Source organism: Sycon ciliatum, chromosome 5, assembly GCF_964019385.1.
Source record: "Sycon ciliatum chromosome 5, ocSycCili1.1, whole genome shotgun sequence".
Taxonomy (NCBI): Eukaryota; Metazoa; Porifera; class Calcarea; order Leucosolenida; family Sycettidae; genus Sycon; species Sycon ciliatum.
In genome coordinates, this window is record NC_088647.1 from 23,596,712 (window position 1) to 23,612,240 (window position 15,529).

At 47.9% G+C, this 15,529-nt stretch overlaps 1 protein-coding gene across 3 annotated transcripts in view; it reads right to left on the reverse strand.

Annotated features, from left to right (window-relative positions):
* The window catches only part of LOC135818097 (unconventional myosin-Vb-like), a 30,095-nt gene extending 15,585 nt beyond the window's left edge, over positions 1–14,510 (reverse strand). For 2 of the 3 annotated variants that reach the window (XM_065331421.1, XM_065331419.1), the window contains exons 1-23: positions 14,309–14,510; positions 14,094–14,207; positions 13,892–14,003; positions 13,422–13,478; positions 12,511–12,575; positions 10,102–10,181; positions 9,165–9,206; positions 8,660–8,816; positions 8,151–8,376; positions 7,034–7,254; positions 6,546–6,677; positions 6,006–6,139; positions 5,491–5,716; positions 4,931–5,137; positions 4,123–4,296; positions 3,765–3,862; positions 3,116–3,202; positions 2,652–2,763; positions 2,168–2,221; positions 1,549–1,706; positions 1,050–1,356; positions 592–681; positions 86–313 (exon numbers count right to left, since the gene is read on the reverse strand). In XM_065331421.1, the coding sequence (XP_065187493.1) occupies positions 86–313; positions 592–681; positions 1,050–1,356; positions 1,549–1,706; positions 2,168–2,221; positions 2,652–2,763; positions 3,116–3,202; positions 3,765–3,862; positions 4,123–4,296; positions 4,931–5,137; positions 5,491–5,716; positions 6,006–6,139; positions 6,546–6,677; positions 7,034–7,254; positions 8,151–8,376; positions 8,660–8,816; positions 9,165–9,206; positions 10,102–10,181; positions 12,511–12,575; positions 13,422–13,478; positions 13,892–14,003; positions 14,094–14,207; positions 14,309–14,332 (3,105 nt within the window). In that variant the 5' untranslated portion in view covers positions 14,333–14,510. The remainder of the gene's footprint in view (positions 1–85; positions 314–591; positions 682–1,049; positions 1,357–1,548; positions 1,707–2,167; positions 2,222–2,651; positions 2,764–3,115; positions 3,203–3,764; positions 3,863–4,122; positions 4,297–4,930; positions 5,138–5,490; positions 5,717–6,005; positions 6,140–6,545; positions 6,678–7,033; positions 7,255–8,150; positions 8,377–8,659; positions 8,817–9,164; positions 9,207–10,101; positions 10,182–12,510; positions 12,576–13,421; positions 13,479–13,891; positions 14,004–14,093; positions 14,208–14,308) is intronic. The other variant, XM_065331420.1, reaches the window with a different exon arrangement.
* Between the last annotated feature and the right edge of the window lie 1,019 nt (positions 14,511–15,529).

Here is a 15,529-nt window from a genome sequence, read left to right on the forward strand (position 1 = left end):
AAATGTGTGTGTGTGCGTGTGTGTGTGTGTGCATGTGAGCACCTAGATACACTGTGTATGTGTTTTAATCAGGAGTATGACGTACTTCTTGATGCTCTGTGACCAGACGTTCATTGCTGGCCTTGGCGTTAGACAGCTCTGTCTCGGCTAACTGCAGCTGCCCGCGCAACTTCGTCAGCTCCTCCTCGTGCTGGTGAATGATAGCTGATGAAGCTTGGTTGCTGGAGGCTTGCTGTGATGTGGACTCGCGTAGCTTGTTGAGTTCATTGTTGAGCTGTGTGTTCTGCTTCTCCATGTTCTTGGCCTCACGAGACTGAACAGATACAAGGAAAGAGGGTCAACAACGTGTGAACACGGAGCAACGGTACTGCAAGAGTACTAGTGCAATGCAAAGAAGAATGAATGTGCTTACTACATTTAGGAGCACGTGAAAACAGTGGAAGTCAAATAACTCAGCACCTTCCAGCATTCAGCAAACAGTAGTCAATTGGCACGTGGAGATGTTCTTAGACTGACACGCCTCTGCTTGTGTGTGTGTGGCCTGATTTACTGCACGACAATTGTGCTTGCTGTCACATTCCCGAGCCTCACCTGGTCGTCGACCTTTTGCTGCAGTTGGATAATCTTCACTTCCATACCCTTGGTTATCTCCTTCAGCTTGCCAACAGAGCGAGCCTCCACCTATGCAAAGAATGCACAAAGCAGGCATAGATTTGTGACCGCCTCACAAAAATAATTTACCGAAGTAATTCAGACGGATTCAATGCAATGCAAACACAGGCTCAGTCATGTGATAGAGACCGGTGGTGCGTCCTCTGCAAAAAGAGTGCAGGAACGGCAAGATCGTTTCGCTCAAGTCCATGGTGCAGGTTTACCGCAGCATCTTGCAACAATACAGCACCATATCAAGTTTGCGCAAATAGGTCGGTCCAGTTCATTCTAGTGCTGTAACAAAAAGCACTCAACGGAGAAGACGGACATGCCCCTGTAGCCGGTGAAGCGAAATCAAACAAACAAACCCAGACTGAAAAGTAAGGCACACTGCATACCTTAAGCTTCTTAAGCTCCTGCTTGGCTTTGAAACGTCTCCAGCAGGACTGCAGCAGAACGATGCCGCGCATCGTGCGCTTGTACTTGATGCGCTGCAGCCAGCAGCGGATGTTGGCCTGCAGCACGGTGGCCTTGGTCTCGCGAAGGCGAGCGCGGAACGCGCGCCGTCCAAACATGCCGCGTGTGTAGCGCTGGATGACCTGGATGGCGCGACGGGAGCGCGCGTACTTCTTGCGCGCCACAAACGCACGGACGCATGTCTGGATCTGCGTTGCCGCACGGGTCTGGCGCATGTGGTGGCATTGTCTGAAAAGAGGTGACGCACAAACACACGGATGCACACACGGACACACACACACGCGCGCAAGCACACATACAGCGAAGGAAACTGTGTGCTGATACTCCACAACAACGTCAATGACTTGCACTCCAGCAAACGAATACGCAAGTATGATAAATTGATGGTGAGCGCTGGTAAACATGTGAATTGCCACTTACTGTCTTGCCAAGCGTCCACGCAGGCGTGCCTGCACGTACAGAGCCATTCTGCGAATGCGCACGTACTTGCGGCGATGAATGAACGCGCGCACCGTCTTCTGGATGACTACGCCGGCCTTGTTTAGCTTGTCTCCACGGAGACGCTCCAAATAGGCCACCTGTGCCAAGAACACAACACGATAACAGTGTGGAAGTGGCCTGTCGAGCATTGAATGCATCCATAAGATTTATGCCTGGCTTACACTGCCAAATTATACAGATACAAATAAATGAGATGTGTGAGTTGTGTCATACAAAATTCCGGAATTATTACAAAACCGGCCAAGTGAACCTGGACTTTTACAAATCGGCCATGTCAACCTGGAACAGCTACAAAATCAGCAACTTGAAACTGGCAATAATGAATATGCATCAAACAATTTAAAAAAACATTTGCAGAAATGGAGCATCACCGACAGGTGCAGGAGGGGATTACATCAGGAAATGAGAAACTGGACAGTGCCATGGAACGACACTAACACAGAAAAGCAGATACGACGACGGCACCGGACAGACATTAGGGAAAAAAGAACAGAACTATATCAACAGCCTCGTAGAACAGTACAAACATGGTTCTCACCTGTCCTGCTCTGAAGAAGACCTTGTTCTTGCCAAACTGATACTTGTCTTCATCCTGCGCATAGCATAGCACCAACACGAAGACAATACGTTCAACAAACGATTCTTCGAGAATGCCTAAACCAAACATATAACCAAGGGGATCCCAGGGGTGTCTGAAGGTATTCTTCATTGCCTGGGGCCTTCCCGGGTAAATTGTGGGCCCGCATAGCCAATCTTTCAATGCTTCAAAAATCACAGGATAAATGATCGGTGGGGCTTTGGCTGCAGGTTGCACCTGCCGCACAGGTTCCGACGCCCCTGGAAGCCTACAAAGAGTTACATTCAGAGAGAATTCAAATCGTCCCTGATAGCAGCTTTTTATTATTTAAATTTCAACCCCTTTTGTCAGCATACTGCATTTGCTTATGGGAAAGGAAAAAGAGAAAGAACAAAAAAGATGTTGTTACTTGTAGTAGCAAGTAGTCTACACGAGCGATTCTTACCTGAATCAACATTTTGACAACAATCTCAGTGCTGGCCCGTGCGTCACTTGGCTTGAGCTTCTTCTTCTCGCACAATGTACTGTAGCGCATCAAAAAGTCACGATATGTCCACCTGTAGAACACGCACACGCACAAACACACACACGCACACATACACGCACCATTATCAATGTAACGGAGTTCAAACACCTGTGGATCTCACAACCAGCACAAGACAGCTGCCATCACCGTGCTGAGCTGAGGTTCAGGATTGACAGTCCTAGTGTCAGGGTTACAAGCTGAGTCTGCTGGGTTATTTGGGCGTATGCAGTACGTATGAATACGCACACAAACGGCACAATGTGAACGAAATGTACGCTCCGCCGAAGCACATGCAGACAGCTGCAGTCACGTCCGTAGTCTTATAATAAACTCTTATGGCATGTGGAGGACGGGACATGTGCATGACGTGTTTGCAGCATTACCTTGAAGGGTAGCCGGCAGAGCTGATGCGAATGGTTTCCAGCACACCACAGGCGCGGAGCTGCTCAACAGCGCGATTCGGTTCAAATCTGAGCACAGGAAATAATTGAGCACAAAAACACGGTTAGATTCATTCCCGCGCCGATACACTTTCATACAGCAAAAACTGTGTCAGGTGACCACTGTAATCAGAGGTCCCCTGTCTTGGGAGGCCACTGTAATCAGAGGTCCCCTGTCTTGGGAGACCACCCCCGTGAGAGATCAGTCATTGCAAACCATGCAGACAATCCATTGATTACTGACTTTATTGTGAAGAAGGACCCTGCCGTGATCCTAAAACAGCCAGATTTTACAACAAAACTTAGCAAACAGAGTCTGAAGCCAAACAGTACTGCGCATGCTGATTCAAGGAACACAAAATCGCATTCGGAGATGTTGAAGTTCGCCGAAAACACTAATTTTGCCCAAAAAACTGAAAACTAACTGTTTTGCAATACTACCCGGAAATGCGATAGACCGGCAACGTAGATATGACGAAGAGGCAGAGATGGCGTACATCATATTTGCAAGCGCAGAGAATACAGAACACGAAGGCGAACAAAAGTCTCCACGTTCTCTCCATGATTGCCACCGCCAGTGCACTCAACTTACTCGAAAGCGGCCTTCAAATCATTAGGCTTGATGCAACGAATGTAATTCGGCGTCGTGCTGTTGAGGGTCTCCATGAGCGCTGTCAGTGATTCACGGAACTATAAAAGAACAGAGAAGAGAGGGACATGATCAGATGGTTCAAGAAACAACTTGATATTGGACGATCTCAGAGAAATTCCTGCTCCAAGCTATACACATGTACCGCTCTCCAGCACGGTATCAGCAGACTAGGACACAACGTCTATGCCTCTGCGTGTTTCTCTCTGTCTCTCTGTCTTTGTAACTGTATCTGTATCTCTCTCTCTCTCTCTCTCTCTCTCTCTCTCTCTCTCTCTCTCTCTTTCTCTCTCTTTCTTACCTGCGCACCAACACTGCGACTCTTGCCCCCGCCGCCACCCCCGGGACCACCTCGAACGGACTTGCTTCTGGATATCGCGGATGAAGCTGAGCTGGCCTTTCTGCTCCTTGTGGCCGGCGCGGCTGGCTCAGCGGCCTCCTTCTTCTCCTCAAAGAGCTCAGCTACCAGTGCATACTGTAGAACAAAAGAAGTCGGCAAATAGCATACTAATTATTACGATGACATCAACTATAAAATTAGAATACCAGTGGTATGAATGATTCAGACCATGTGCTTTGAGAAGAGCAATCACTCTCGCCCGCCTAGATTCTGTTCTGGGAGTCCATTATTGCTCACCTGGAAACGTTGATGTCATTTTCACCCCGTGTATTCCAGAAGCCCTGATCATGGTTGGATCTTGGAAGCCCTGATCTTCCTTCAAGTAGTTTATCAGGTGATGCACAATGTGCTTTAAGTTAGCAGTCTATAAACTACTATGTTACCAGGCCCGCCGGAATCAGTCCGGCTGGTCAGGTCATCACAGACTTCGAAGAAAAATAAAAATAAATAAATAAATGTCACGGTTCGCGTGAGACTCGGCTGGAAGCCGAGTTTTCCGCATCCGCCGTGGGAACGCCACCACCCTCTAGGATCAAAGGCGCAGATGCAGCGCCTAAACGGTGGGAGGTGAGTAGATCAGACCCACCACCAAGTGGTCAAAGACCGAGTAAAGTTTCCATTATTCATATCAAAAGGCAGTAGTAGCTATACACTGTATGTTGTGTATGGTCTAAACTAACCTGGAAGTCAAGTTAAATCCTGTACTAACCTCACTAGCTCTGAGCAAATGCAAATGCTCCTCGTTCATGGCGTCCTTGTTCTTGTCCATGAACCCGTTGGTCGTGTACTCGACAGGAGCAGCAAAGTGAACCACGAAGAACGTCTCTCGTCCGATCTTAGGCTTCTTGAAAAACGGGCACCCTGTGTGCGCCTTGATAAGCTTCTCGCCCCAGTTGTCGTCCGAACCTCGCGGCAGCTATAAAGAGAAGAGCAGAAAAGAGAATGAGTACCAGCAATGAGCATGGTGCGCGCTAGGACTGTACTGTGCAGTACAAGACAACGTACGGAAAGCGCATTACAGACTGGGCCTGGGGAGATACAGAGACCTCCAAGGGCCTAGCAACACGACGTGGATTCAGTACCACGCTGCCAAACCCACAAATTCTGTTGACTTGGACATGTATTACTCATGTAGCCTTTTGCCTTAGCACTCGACTTTACCGCACCTGCCAATGCTGTTACATCTTATGAAAGTAACAGCAGTTACAGACACTGTTAAATGTTGCATGATACAACGAAGTGATACTTCTACGGCAGTCCCGCCCCTACCTTGCACTCTTCGTCCAACATGGCTATAATGCCAGACTTCTGGTGAGAGATGAGCTCGATGCACGGTGCATTGTCGGCATAGTCGATCATCGACCACTGGATCTGTTCGGAGATGTACTCTTCCTGTTCCAGCTTGAAGACGTGCTGCGTGAACTGTTGCTGCAACATTTCGTTCGCGAAGTTGATGCAGAACTGCTCGAATGAGTTCTTCTTGAAGATCTCGAAACTGCAAGCGTACAATGAAGACATGCACACACAGGGTTTAGGTAGGGAGAAGACAATGCAGCTCACAAGTTAATGAATCCACTTCCGCAGCCAGGGAAAAATCCAAAACAGTGATAACAGTGCGCATGGACACCCTGCGGTTCCATTGGGAAATAAGTCCATTGCAGTGCTGCAGTGAGCTCCCTGTTGCTATGCTGAGCACTCACACACGTACACACGTGTATGCATGTACGCACGCACACACGCACGCACACACTGGCACACATGAGCGTGCCAGAGTGCACTCTTACCCATAGATATCCAAGACGCCGATGAAGGAAGTGTAGTGCTTGCTCGCGGACAGGACGCGATTGACGACGGCCACGACCCAGCTGAACAGTTGCGAGTAAGTGTGCTTAGCTAAGGCATCTCGCGCTTGTGCGGCCTGCAGTGACAAACACAGCCATGAAGAGAGGGCATGTAGAACGGACAGAGGGATGACAAAGATGTGTACGGGTGCCGAGCCCATTCGCAACACGGACAGCTGCTCGCACACTTGATTCTACTCCACCTCCAAATTATTTAGTTCTGTTCAACTCATTGCTCAAGCTTCGGTTCCCCACCTCTCCTTAGAATGAAAAATCAGAAAAATACAAAGTCAAGGAGAGACTCTTGCATCTTCATTTCATAAGAAAGTACTTGAGCTGACAAGTTGAAACACTTTCCTAGTACAATGTTGAAAGACAAACAGACAACTTGTGAATCGAGGATAAAAAGAACCAGCCATGCACAAACGTGGTGACCATGGGTGGCATCAAACACCACCAGAGATGATGCAGTGCATTGCGTACCGCAGTCATTGTGAGCGGTGAGACCATGACTTCGCGGCCGGTTTGGATCTTGCGATTGCACAGCCACTTCTGCAGCTGGTTCTTGTCCACGCCCAGCAAAGACGCCACCATGGGGAAATGAGGATCATCCGCCTGACAAACAAGACAGAAACCCAGAGAGAACAAGTGTCGACTTAGACCAGCAAAGGCATGATATAAATCATACACATAATTTTATAGCATTAGCCGAAACAGTTAGCTGTCTACGGCATTGGGCATATAGCATCAGTGCATAGATCATGTGTAACAGAACTTGGCAACGTTGTTGCAATGACTGCCAGCAAGGTCATGCACACACCCGCACATCCATTATCTCAATGATGAGGTATTACTACATCCCCCCCCCATTCCCAAACGAATCCCCAAATCTGCTTATCTATTGGCAGGGAGACGAACGCATTCAGCCCCGAAAACCAGGCCGGTTGCTAACAGTAGCAGGTCACACTCACCGGGATGACAGCGTCCTCGCTGCTGCGAGACTTCGCCTTGTACTGGATGTTACCCATGTGCAGAACGGCGGCAAGGATGCGCAGAATGACACGCTGCACGTCCGGCTTCACGCCGACAATCCCGAACGCGTTCAGCATGGCTTTGAACTCTTCTTTGTCGTCGATGCTGTCGACTACTGGGCATTCACCTCCGCTTGTATAGATGAACTCTTCGCATGATACTAGAAGCAGAAAGAAATAGAATAAGATGAGTTTCAAGCATAAGCTGAAGACCGTGCAGACCGTGCGAAGCAAAGAAAACCTCAAATAGTTTCGCTTCAAAGGCCAGTTGATATTACTACAACACTATCTGGTACCCAAGAACTGGGGGTTCAGAGTCGTAGCCTAGGCTGTTCTTATGTTTCATGCAGAACTGTTTACTATTATGCAGCTGAGCCACCGTGTACATAAGGGTGCCCTGCACCTGGTAAAATTCTACCCTGCCTGTTCTTCGGTGCATCGTTCTTCAGCACCCGACAGTGCTGTACTGGGAGCAGGGCAGCTGGACATTTTGGACCACTCACTGGTGTTTATAATTACCGTAAAAGCAGAAATTTTCAGTGGTGTAATATTTTCGGTATTCTCCAAAATCGGCGGTTCGCTGGAGGGAAATTTTCGGTAAAACCCGTTTTTCAGGTACGTGTACTAGTTCTAAATGTATACAGTACCGGTAGTACCGACACTTTCGGTGCGTTTTATTTTCGGTGAAAATTGGCGGCTCCAAAGTTACCGAAAATAAAACACAGCCGAAAATTTCTGCTTTTATAGTACTAGGCCTAATAGATGCCATGCCTTCACTAGCATGGATGCAGCACGTGGAAGTTCAGTATTTTGGCCTATGGCTGGCGGATCTGACCCATCTCTACCTATGCATTGAGATCTGCATTAGACCCCGGATTGTGATGTGGTGGAGTGTCACTGAAGCAAAAAAGGCACTTCTTCTTCCCGGTACACTGGAATTTACTTCCCTACAGCACACTCGTCGTTAGGAGGTCTCGTGTTCCCACACCAAGGACCATGGCACACTACTCAGATTAACTTAACCTGACCCAACGTATTTTTCAACGAGTGCACTCACGCAGCTTCAGTTCCTCCATGTCGGGATCGTCACGCATGGCGCACAGCTGATAGAACACGTGATAGTTACGCTCCTCCTCGGCCTGGAAGACAACACGCGTCTTCTCCAGCAGGTACGTGCGCATGTTGGCGCCCATGATGCAGTTCTTCTTGTCGAAGCTCAGCTCAATGTATTTTCCAAAACGACTACTGTTGTCGTTCCTGGTTGTCTTGGCATTTCCAAGAGCCTGGTTGGAGGAGGAGATGCAGAAAAGGGCACGGAAACACACACACACACGCATGTAGCACAGCACAAACACAAGCATGAGTACAAAACACACAGGAGGGTCCATAGATCAATGCAGACAGTTGGAAAGTTGGAACACTAAACGCCAATGCCACAATCGGTCTGAATACTGCAGCATAATAGCACTTGAAACAATTCCACGAAGCTCAGTTACTCCGGATTGCAATGCAACCATGCTTGGAGCAAGAGCTTCAGAAAGAAGCAGCAAAGACGCAAAGACTTACTTCCATGACAGGATTGGAGGCAAGCACTTTGTCCTCAATGCGCGTGTCACCCTCAGCTCCGCCGACCGTGGCAAAGTATCTCATGGCAAACTTGGCCGACACAGTCTTACCAGCACCGGACTCACCGCTAATGATGACGGACTGGTTAAGCTTGTCTCTGCGTGCGGACAGCAGGAGAAAACACATTGGAATATAGTGTCAAACTCCATTCTTGGTGAGGGGGCATGGGTTGACCCAATTCAGGTTCGGTCTTGTACTCACATGAAAACAACTCATTTCTCCACACCCACAAAAGCAAAATTGAAATCGGCCCCGAACAATTGCCCAAGAAGTTCTTTCAAAAGCAACAGAATGCATCCTTCTAGATCAGGGACTACTAGGCGGGCCAAACACATACTCACTCTATTTTTTTTTAAACTCAAATGTACCGGCAGTATAATCAGGTTCACATCAACACAAGACAAAAGCGGTCGGTGAGTGACATGCATGGCAGTGGCCTTGGTACCTCATGTGTCTCGGATGGTCCGTGATTGGCACAGCGAAATTTCTGATGGCAGAGGTGACAGTGGCAGAGGACAGACAGATGGCAAGAACAGAAATATGGCAGAAGGCAAACAGGTGAGAGAGAGAGGGGGGGGGGGGGGGGTGATTTAGCAGCGATGAAGGATATACAGTTTGAGTCGCAGAGATGGCCAAACGCGATAAAGGATGCATATTACTGTCTCTTTTCTTTCGCAAGAAACTAGTAACTCTATCCAACGTAATTCAAAACAAGGACACTAGGAGGTCCCACTAGCACCACCGCAAGAGTAACACTAATCAGGGATTCAAAGGATTCTGAAACGGCCTCAAAAATGGGAAAAACCAAAAAGTTGTACGTTACGGGAAAGAGTGGCAACCAGTTGCAACCTAGCTACGTGCAGTTCAAGAAGCCATACAGCCCCGAGCGGCGTACCGAGAAAAGCATCAAGTAATATTGGAGAGGTGCAGTAAATTGAATTTCTCATAAACGCTCGAACGAAAATTTGTTTCGCCGACATTCGTGAACATATGGTGTAATCGATCTACATTCCTGGAGTTTAGTTGGGCGGAAGTGTATGTCCTGCTCCAGGCCACTTTAGTCTTCAGAACTGCGAAAGTGCAGAAAGTACGGAGGTTGCAACGAAGTTTCATTAATAATTTTGCAGAACATGCATCACAGACCCTCTCTGTTAATCATGCTTCGCGAGTTTGCATCGATTTGGGGGGACACATATCACATTGTGTCGCTCGTCTCATGGCAAAATACTTCTGCGGATGCGGCTCAAGAAGTAAGAAACGATGACAGCCGCGGATGATCACTAGAAAGACATACTAGTAACTGTTCACAGTGGAGTACATACATCAAAGAATTCAATATTTCGATCTGAAATGCAAAAAAATTCAACCGTTCAACAGCTTACCTGGCCATTTGCCGGTATGCCTGCTCAGCAACAGCATAGATGTGAGGGTCCACGCCTGTAATATTTTGTCCATTGTACACCTACGCAGCATGCAGAGAAACACGAAGACAGGTCGTCAACCCACCGCACGACAGAATAGGACGTATGAGGAGGCAATTAGCTATTCTCAATCCTCCGCAATAAGTCGTATCGGACGGTGACTAAATATTGGGGGTACGGAATACAACATATAGGATGTTTACTCCAGCCAGGACTGACTCCACACAACTGTGACAACAGCCGAGTTTACATAATCCAAAGTATCGTTGACAGCCTTGTGTAGCTAGACCCATCCTAAGGGGCTCCCTGTTAGGAGATAGAACTTGAAACAAAGTGTTCCACTGGTGCACAAGATACACCGCAAAGCAACACGAGATAGACCGTACCTCAACTTACACCTAGGGAGAGGAAGAGTGCATGACTAGGTGGGACAGAGATCATTAATTCCCGTAGCTATGCAGAAGATGTGACTTTAGTAACGTCTGGCGCTAGCCAGGGTCCACACAGCTTTAATTTGGTGCTTGTTTGTTTGTGTGTTTGTGTCACGCCTGGCGCTATCCCGTATCTGTCCCGTACCGTACCGTACCATCAAACACAGCTAGCTGGCCACATACAGCTGGCCGCAATATTCAAATAGGGCTTTCAAACGCAAGATCATAACGTGAAGCAACTTGGAAGAATGAGTATGAATGCGAAGTGTATGGGAGAATGCATGTGGGGCGATAGTGCGGATTCGAATCCCAGGTAATGCCTGAAAAAATAGGAGAATTGAAAAATTTATAATATCCCTTTTCTTTTGCCGTCATCAAGGCGGTAGACGGTGTCGTATTACCCTCGACCGTACCTGTCCCGTACCGTACATTCAAAGACGGCTGGCCACAATGCATATTCAAATAGGGCTTTCAAATACAAGATCATAACGTGAAGCAACTTGGAAGAATTAGTATGTACAGTAAAACCTGTAACTAACGACCACCCCTTGGTGCCCGGAAAAGTGGTCGTTAGTGGCAGGTGGTCTTTAGTTAGAGGTTTGCACCGCGCGACCATATATGGATCCCATTATATTATGTATGTCAAAATGCAGATAATACAATCCCCCACCACTTGCGCACTGACATTCTTCTTTCAGATCATACAACACTTGGAGAGAGAGAAAATCAAGTTTTTTATACACTGGAAGCGATATGTCGACTCACTGGATGTAGTGTAGCGTAAACTGTACTGGTGTGTACCGGTACATGATGCGGCGATGTTGCGAGTTTTCGCACCTTTCACTGGTCTGTGTTCCGTACAGGTGAGTACATAATACCGTAGCATGCAGGGAGTCGGGACTCCCTGCCTGGTACTGGTAGCATGCTAGCTAGCCAGCACAGACTGTCAGTGTGACCTGGTGTAGTGGTGAGTCTGGTGACTGAGCTGTGTGATTGCACTTCGACAGAGAGCCGCTCAGTCTTAGTTTCTCCTTCGAGTAGTAACATCGATCAAAGAGCGCTTTGGATGCGTTCTCCAAGACGTTTCCTATCATGTTTGTTCTTGACAGCACTTGAAATTATGACAGGTGTAGTGCAATCCACACTGATTCCACAGTAAAAATGAGACTGCGCTCATTTGTCCAGCTATAGTATCGAAACGACCATGGAAAATCATCAAAATTTCGAGAAGGAGCTTCAAGCAATGTTTGATTTGCTACATCGCGGTCGCTAGTTACGGGTCAAAATTCGACATTGGGACAAGAAAAGGCGGTCGCTGGTCGCGTTCAGCAGGTAGTCGCTAGTCACAGTGCATTTTGAATGTGAGACCGTCCGTGCCTGACAAAGTGGTCGGTAGTACCAGGCCGGTCGCTAGTCACGGTGGTCGTTAGTTACAGGTTCTACTGTATGCGAAGTGTATCGGGGGATGCATGCAGGGCTATAGTGCGGGTTCGAATCCCAGGTTATGTCTAAAAACAAAAAGTAGAAACTTATAAGAATTTATAACATCTCTATGCTTTTTTGTCTAGGTCATCAAGGCAAAAAAGCATAGCGTAGGGCCCTGAGCTTCCAAGCTCTCTCGTTTTTCTTTTTTGACCCCGGGTTGAAGGGGAGTAAGTATGGTGAACTGGAGTGTAAGGCTGTTGCCCCTGCACCAGACCACCGGTGTGTAAGTGTGATGCTCGTTTCCGCCCTGATGCCGCTATGCTGTATGGGTACAGATTGACTGTACAGAGCGCAATGTCACTATTGCATGCATGGTGTGTCCAATGACCTGGATGCAAGATTTAATCATCCAACCCAGCCTCCAAAACATCACCATAAAGGCGTCAAGGTGGTACAGTGCTCTGCCGGCACATGACAGGTACAAATTCGGCAAACCACTAACACACATACACACCTGAATGACATCACTTCCATAAATAGGAAGTCTTGCGTAGGGATTGATAGCAACCAGCACGATTCCTGAGAAAGCAAAAAAATAGGGAGAGAGATAGAGATAGATAGATAGAGAGAGAGAGAGAGAGAGACGAAGGGAGAGAGGGAGATGGAGGGAGAGAGAAAGAGAGAGAGAGAGAGAGAGAGAGAGAGAGACGAAATGAGAGACGGAGAGAGAGACGAAGAGAGAGACGAAGAGAGAGACGGAGAGAGAGACGGAGAGAGAGGAGAGGTGAGTGTGTCGGTTAAGATTACACATCGACGGTGTCCACTGCATGTCAGTGCCTGTTTCTAAACAGAGGTATCACATCTGACCCATGGCTGGGACGGTGAGGGAAAATGCTCACAATGTTACTTGACTATATCTGTATGTCATCAGTAAATTCAGCCCCTGAAAGACTTCCTGTGGACTACTTGAATGAAAGACTTCCGGTGTGCTGCAATTGCACGCTATCATGTTGTTATCTTGTGCAAGCCATTTGGATACTCATAATGTGTGTTCAGTTGATGGCGCCTCATACAACGTTGATGTACTTGTGAACGCCATGCAATACCGTGCAACGGCCCGCACAATCCCAGGCCAGCAAATCAGACAGTCTATTCAATACCCATAGCACGGAAGGAACACAATGTGTGTACACGCCACCCAGTCGCTGGCAATGCATGCACTATCTGGGTGTCACTGTCAGTCCACACACGCACACAGCACACAGCGCGCGCACACGCAGCCATGCTAGCTCCCGTCACCCAGCCCGAAACAAACACGACAGCACACACAGGCTTGCTGCTTGAACACGTGCCAGCTCCATGCAGAAATCCACAGCACAGGGTGCATGCAGTCTGTAGATCATGGTAGATGTACGCTGCACTCACCACAGTACGTGTAGATGGCATTCTGTTGAACGAAACGGACGTCCAGGTTATGTAGCACTAGATTCAAAGAGACAGATGAAAACAATGAACAAAACGTGAACAGGCGAATATCGAACGAGCCACGTAACATTGATCTGCACGTCCAACAGCAATTAATCAAATTCAAAGCAGCGCTCGTGATTCATAGGCGTGGGCAGCCGCAAAGCGTTCACAAGCCTCGGACTGCCGAGTACTAAAATGTGTAAGAACCAGAGCTGGTGAACCACCTTGGGGTTTCCCTCGTACATGTATGCATGTGCCATTTTGGGCCTCTGAAATGATCCACGATTCAGGAAGCTCGGCTGAACCAGAAGCCTCGCAAGCTCAACTCTCTGACACTGAGAGGACAGGGCACGAAAAATGCAGGCACCCGAAAACAACACTGGAACAAGTCAAAAGACACAGTCGGCAACTCAGGAGAAGCTACTCACCGGCCGGTTCGTGAAGATAACTGAGTGAAGTCAAATCATTCTCTCCAATCAGAATATCAGGGTTCTTCAGCGGTGGAAAGTCTTCTTTCGTCTTGATGACAATGGTCTGCTCCTAAAATGAGTAACCGTGCAAGAAAATGTAACTTCTTCAATTTCAATACAATGTGTTCGGCCAACCAGACGGACAGGGCTCGGCTCTCACCTCAGCCCCTTCATCTTCCTCGACGGGCTTGACGACCAACTTGTCGTCAGAGCGTTCGACGATTTCTGCTTCTTCCCACACAATATCTGGATGGCGAATCCAGACTCTCGCCCCCTGTTTCAGGGAATGTCGAGTAGAGAGAAAGCAATCACTCGCCGTTTACACTCTATGCCTTCATTGACACGATTACTGGCTGGATTCCAACCGGCACTCACCTTCGCGTAAAGATCCAGGGCCATGGTCGGCTCTGGATCTTTTCCTCCCTACTCTATGAATCCAAAGTAGACCTAGCATCCATTTATTACAAGCTAAGTGATAAAGTAGCCTGGGAGAAGTAATTAGTTAGGACAGCTTCAACACCGCCCCGGCGATTGCGGTGAAGTAAACCTTTGGGGTGAAGCCAACGAAACGACCCGAATGAGTCCACTACCAGTTTTCAACACAAAAATGTTCGCAACGACAGTTTTCGGCTGACTGTTCGATCGAGCTCGCTTCGTCGACGTGTATGATCCGCAAGTGCTGCCGAGGAATTTGAATTTCGGTGCGAGTTTTGTAGCGGAGAAGTGTAGAAATCTCCGGTTCTCCCGGCCACATCTTCAGCAAAACTGTCAAAAGCTTTTTTGCCTGTGGTTTATGTCACGTGCATGTAGTTCACCATGAGTTCGACGGGGTACACGTGGGGCTTTTCTTGCGGCATTCCTGAACATGTACCCAACAGACTCAGTGAATTGAATGGCCCCACATCATGCATGCCTCATCGAATGTCTGGTACATGTACTACAATTATTATTATTTAAATTTTGAATAAACAATCCCCACAAGCCTAATAAGGCCTTTGTAGAGCCGCATGGTAGGCGCTAGGCAGTGGATAATTAAAGGGGAACTCCACGAAAAAATGAAAATTTGATAGCCTGTAGAGTTTCGGGCGCTGAGTCGAATGGTCTTGGTCCGAAGTCTCTACGAGAAAGCGTTCTTGAGATAATTATTTCAATTTTAGCCACGCCCCATACCAATGTATGTGTGACGTCATTGTGGCATGGTGCGAAAATACTTGGATTTTGAATCTCACTTTCTTCAGGACGAAAGTCACTTCAGAAAGTAGTTTGCCAAGTCGCCTGAGCCGCTGCAATGCCAAATTGTTGTGTTGTTGATTGTGCCAGTATCACATCATCCTCCTGGGGTTAGTTTTCTCAGATTCCCAAAGGATGGAGACCTGGCAAAGCGCCGAGATGTTGCAATGCGTCGTGAAAATTTCAAGCCTATTTTCGCAGCACGAGCTATGTTTGCTCGCTGCATTTATGATCCAGAGGGACTTGAGAGCTGAGTTTTGACGAGTACGCCGTCCAGGAAAGCCCTCATCAGTGTACCAGTGCCCTCCGAACCGTGAGCCTCCAGCAAAGCGAACTCAACAAGCTGCAACTGAGAAAGCAGGGCGA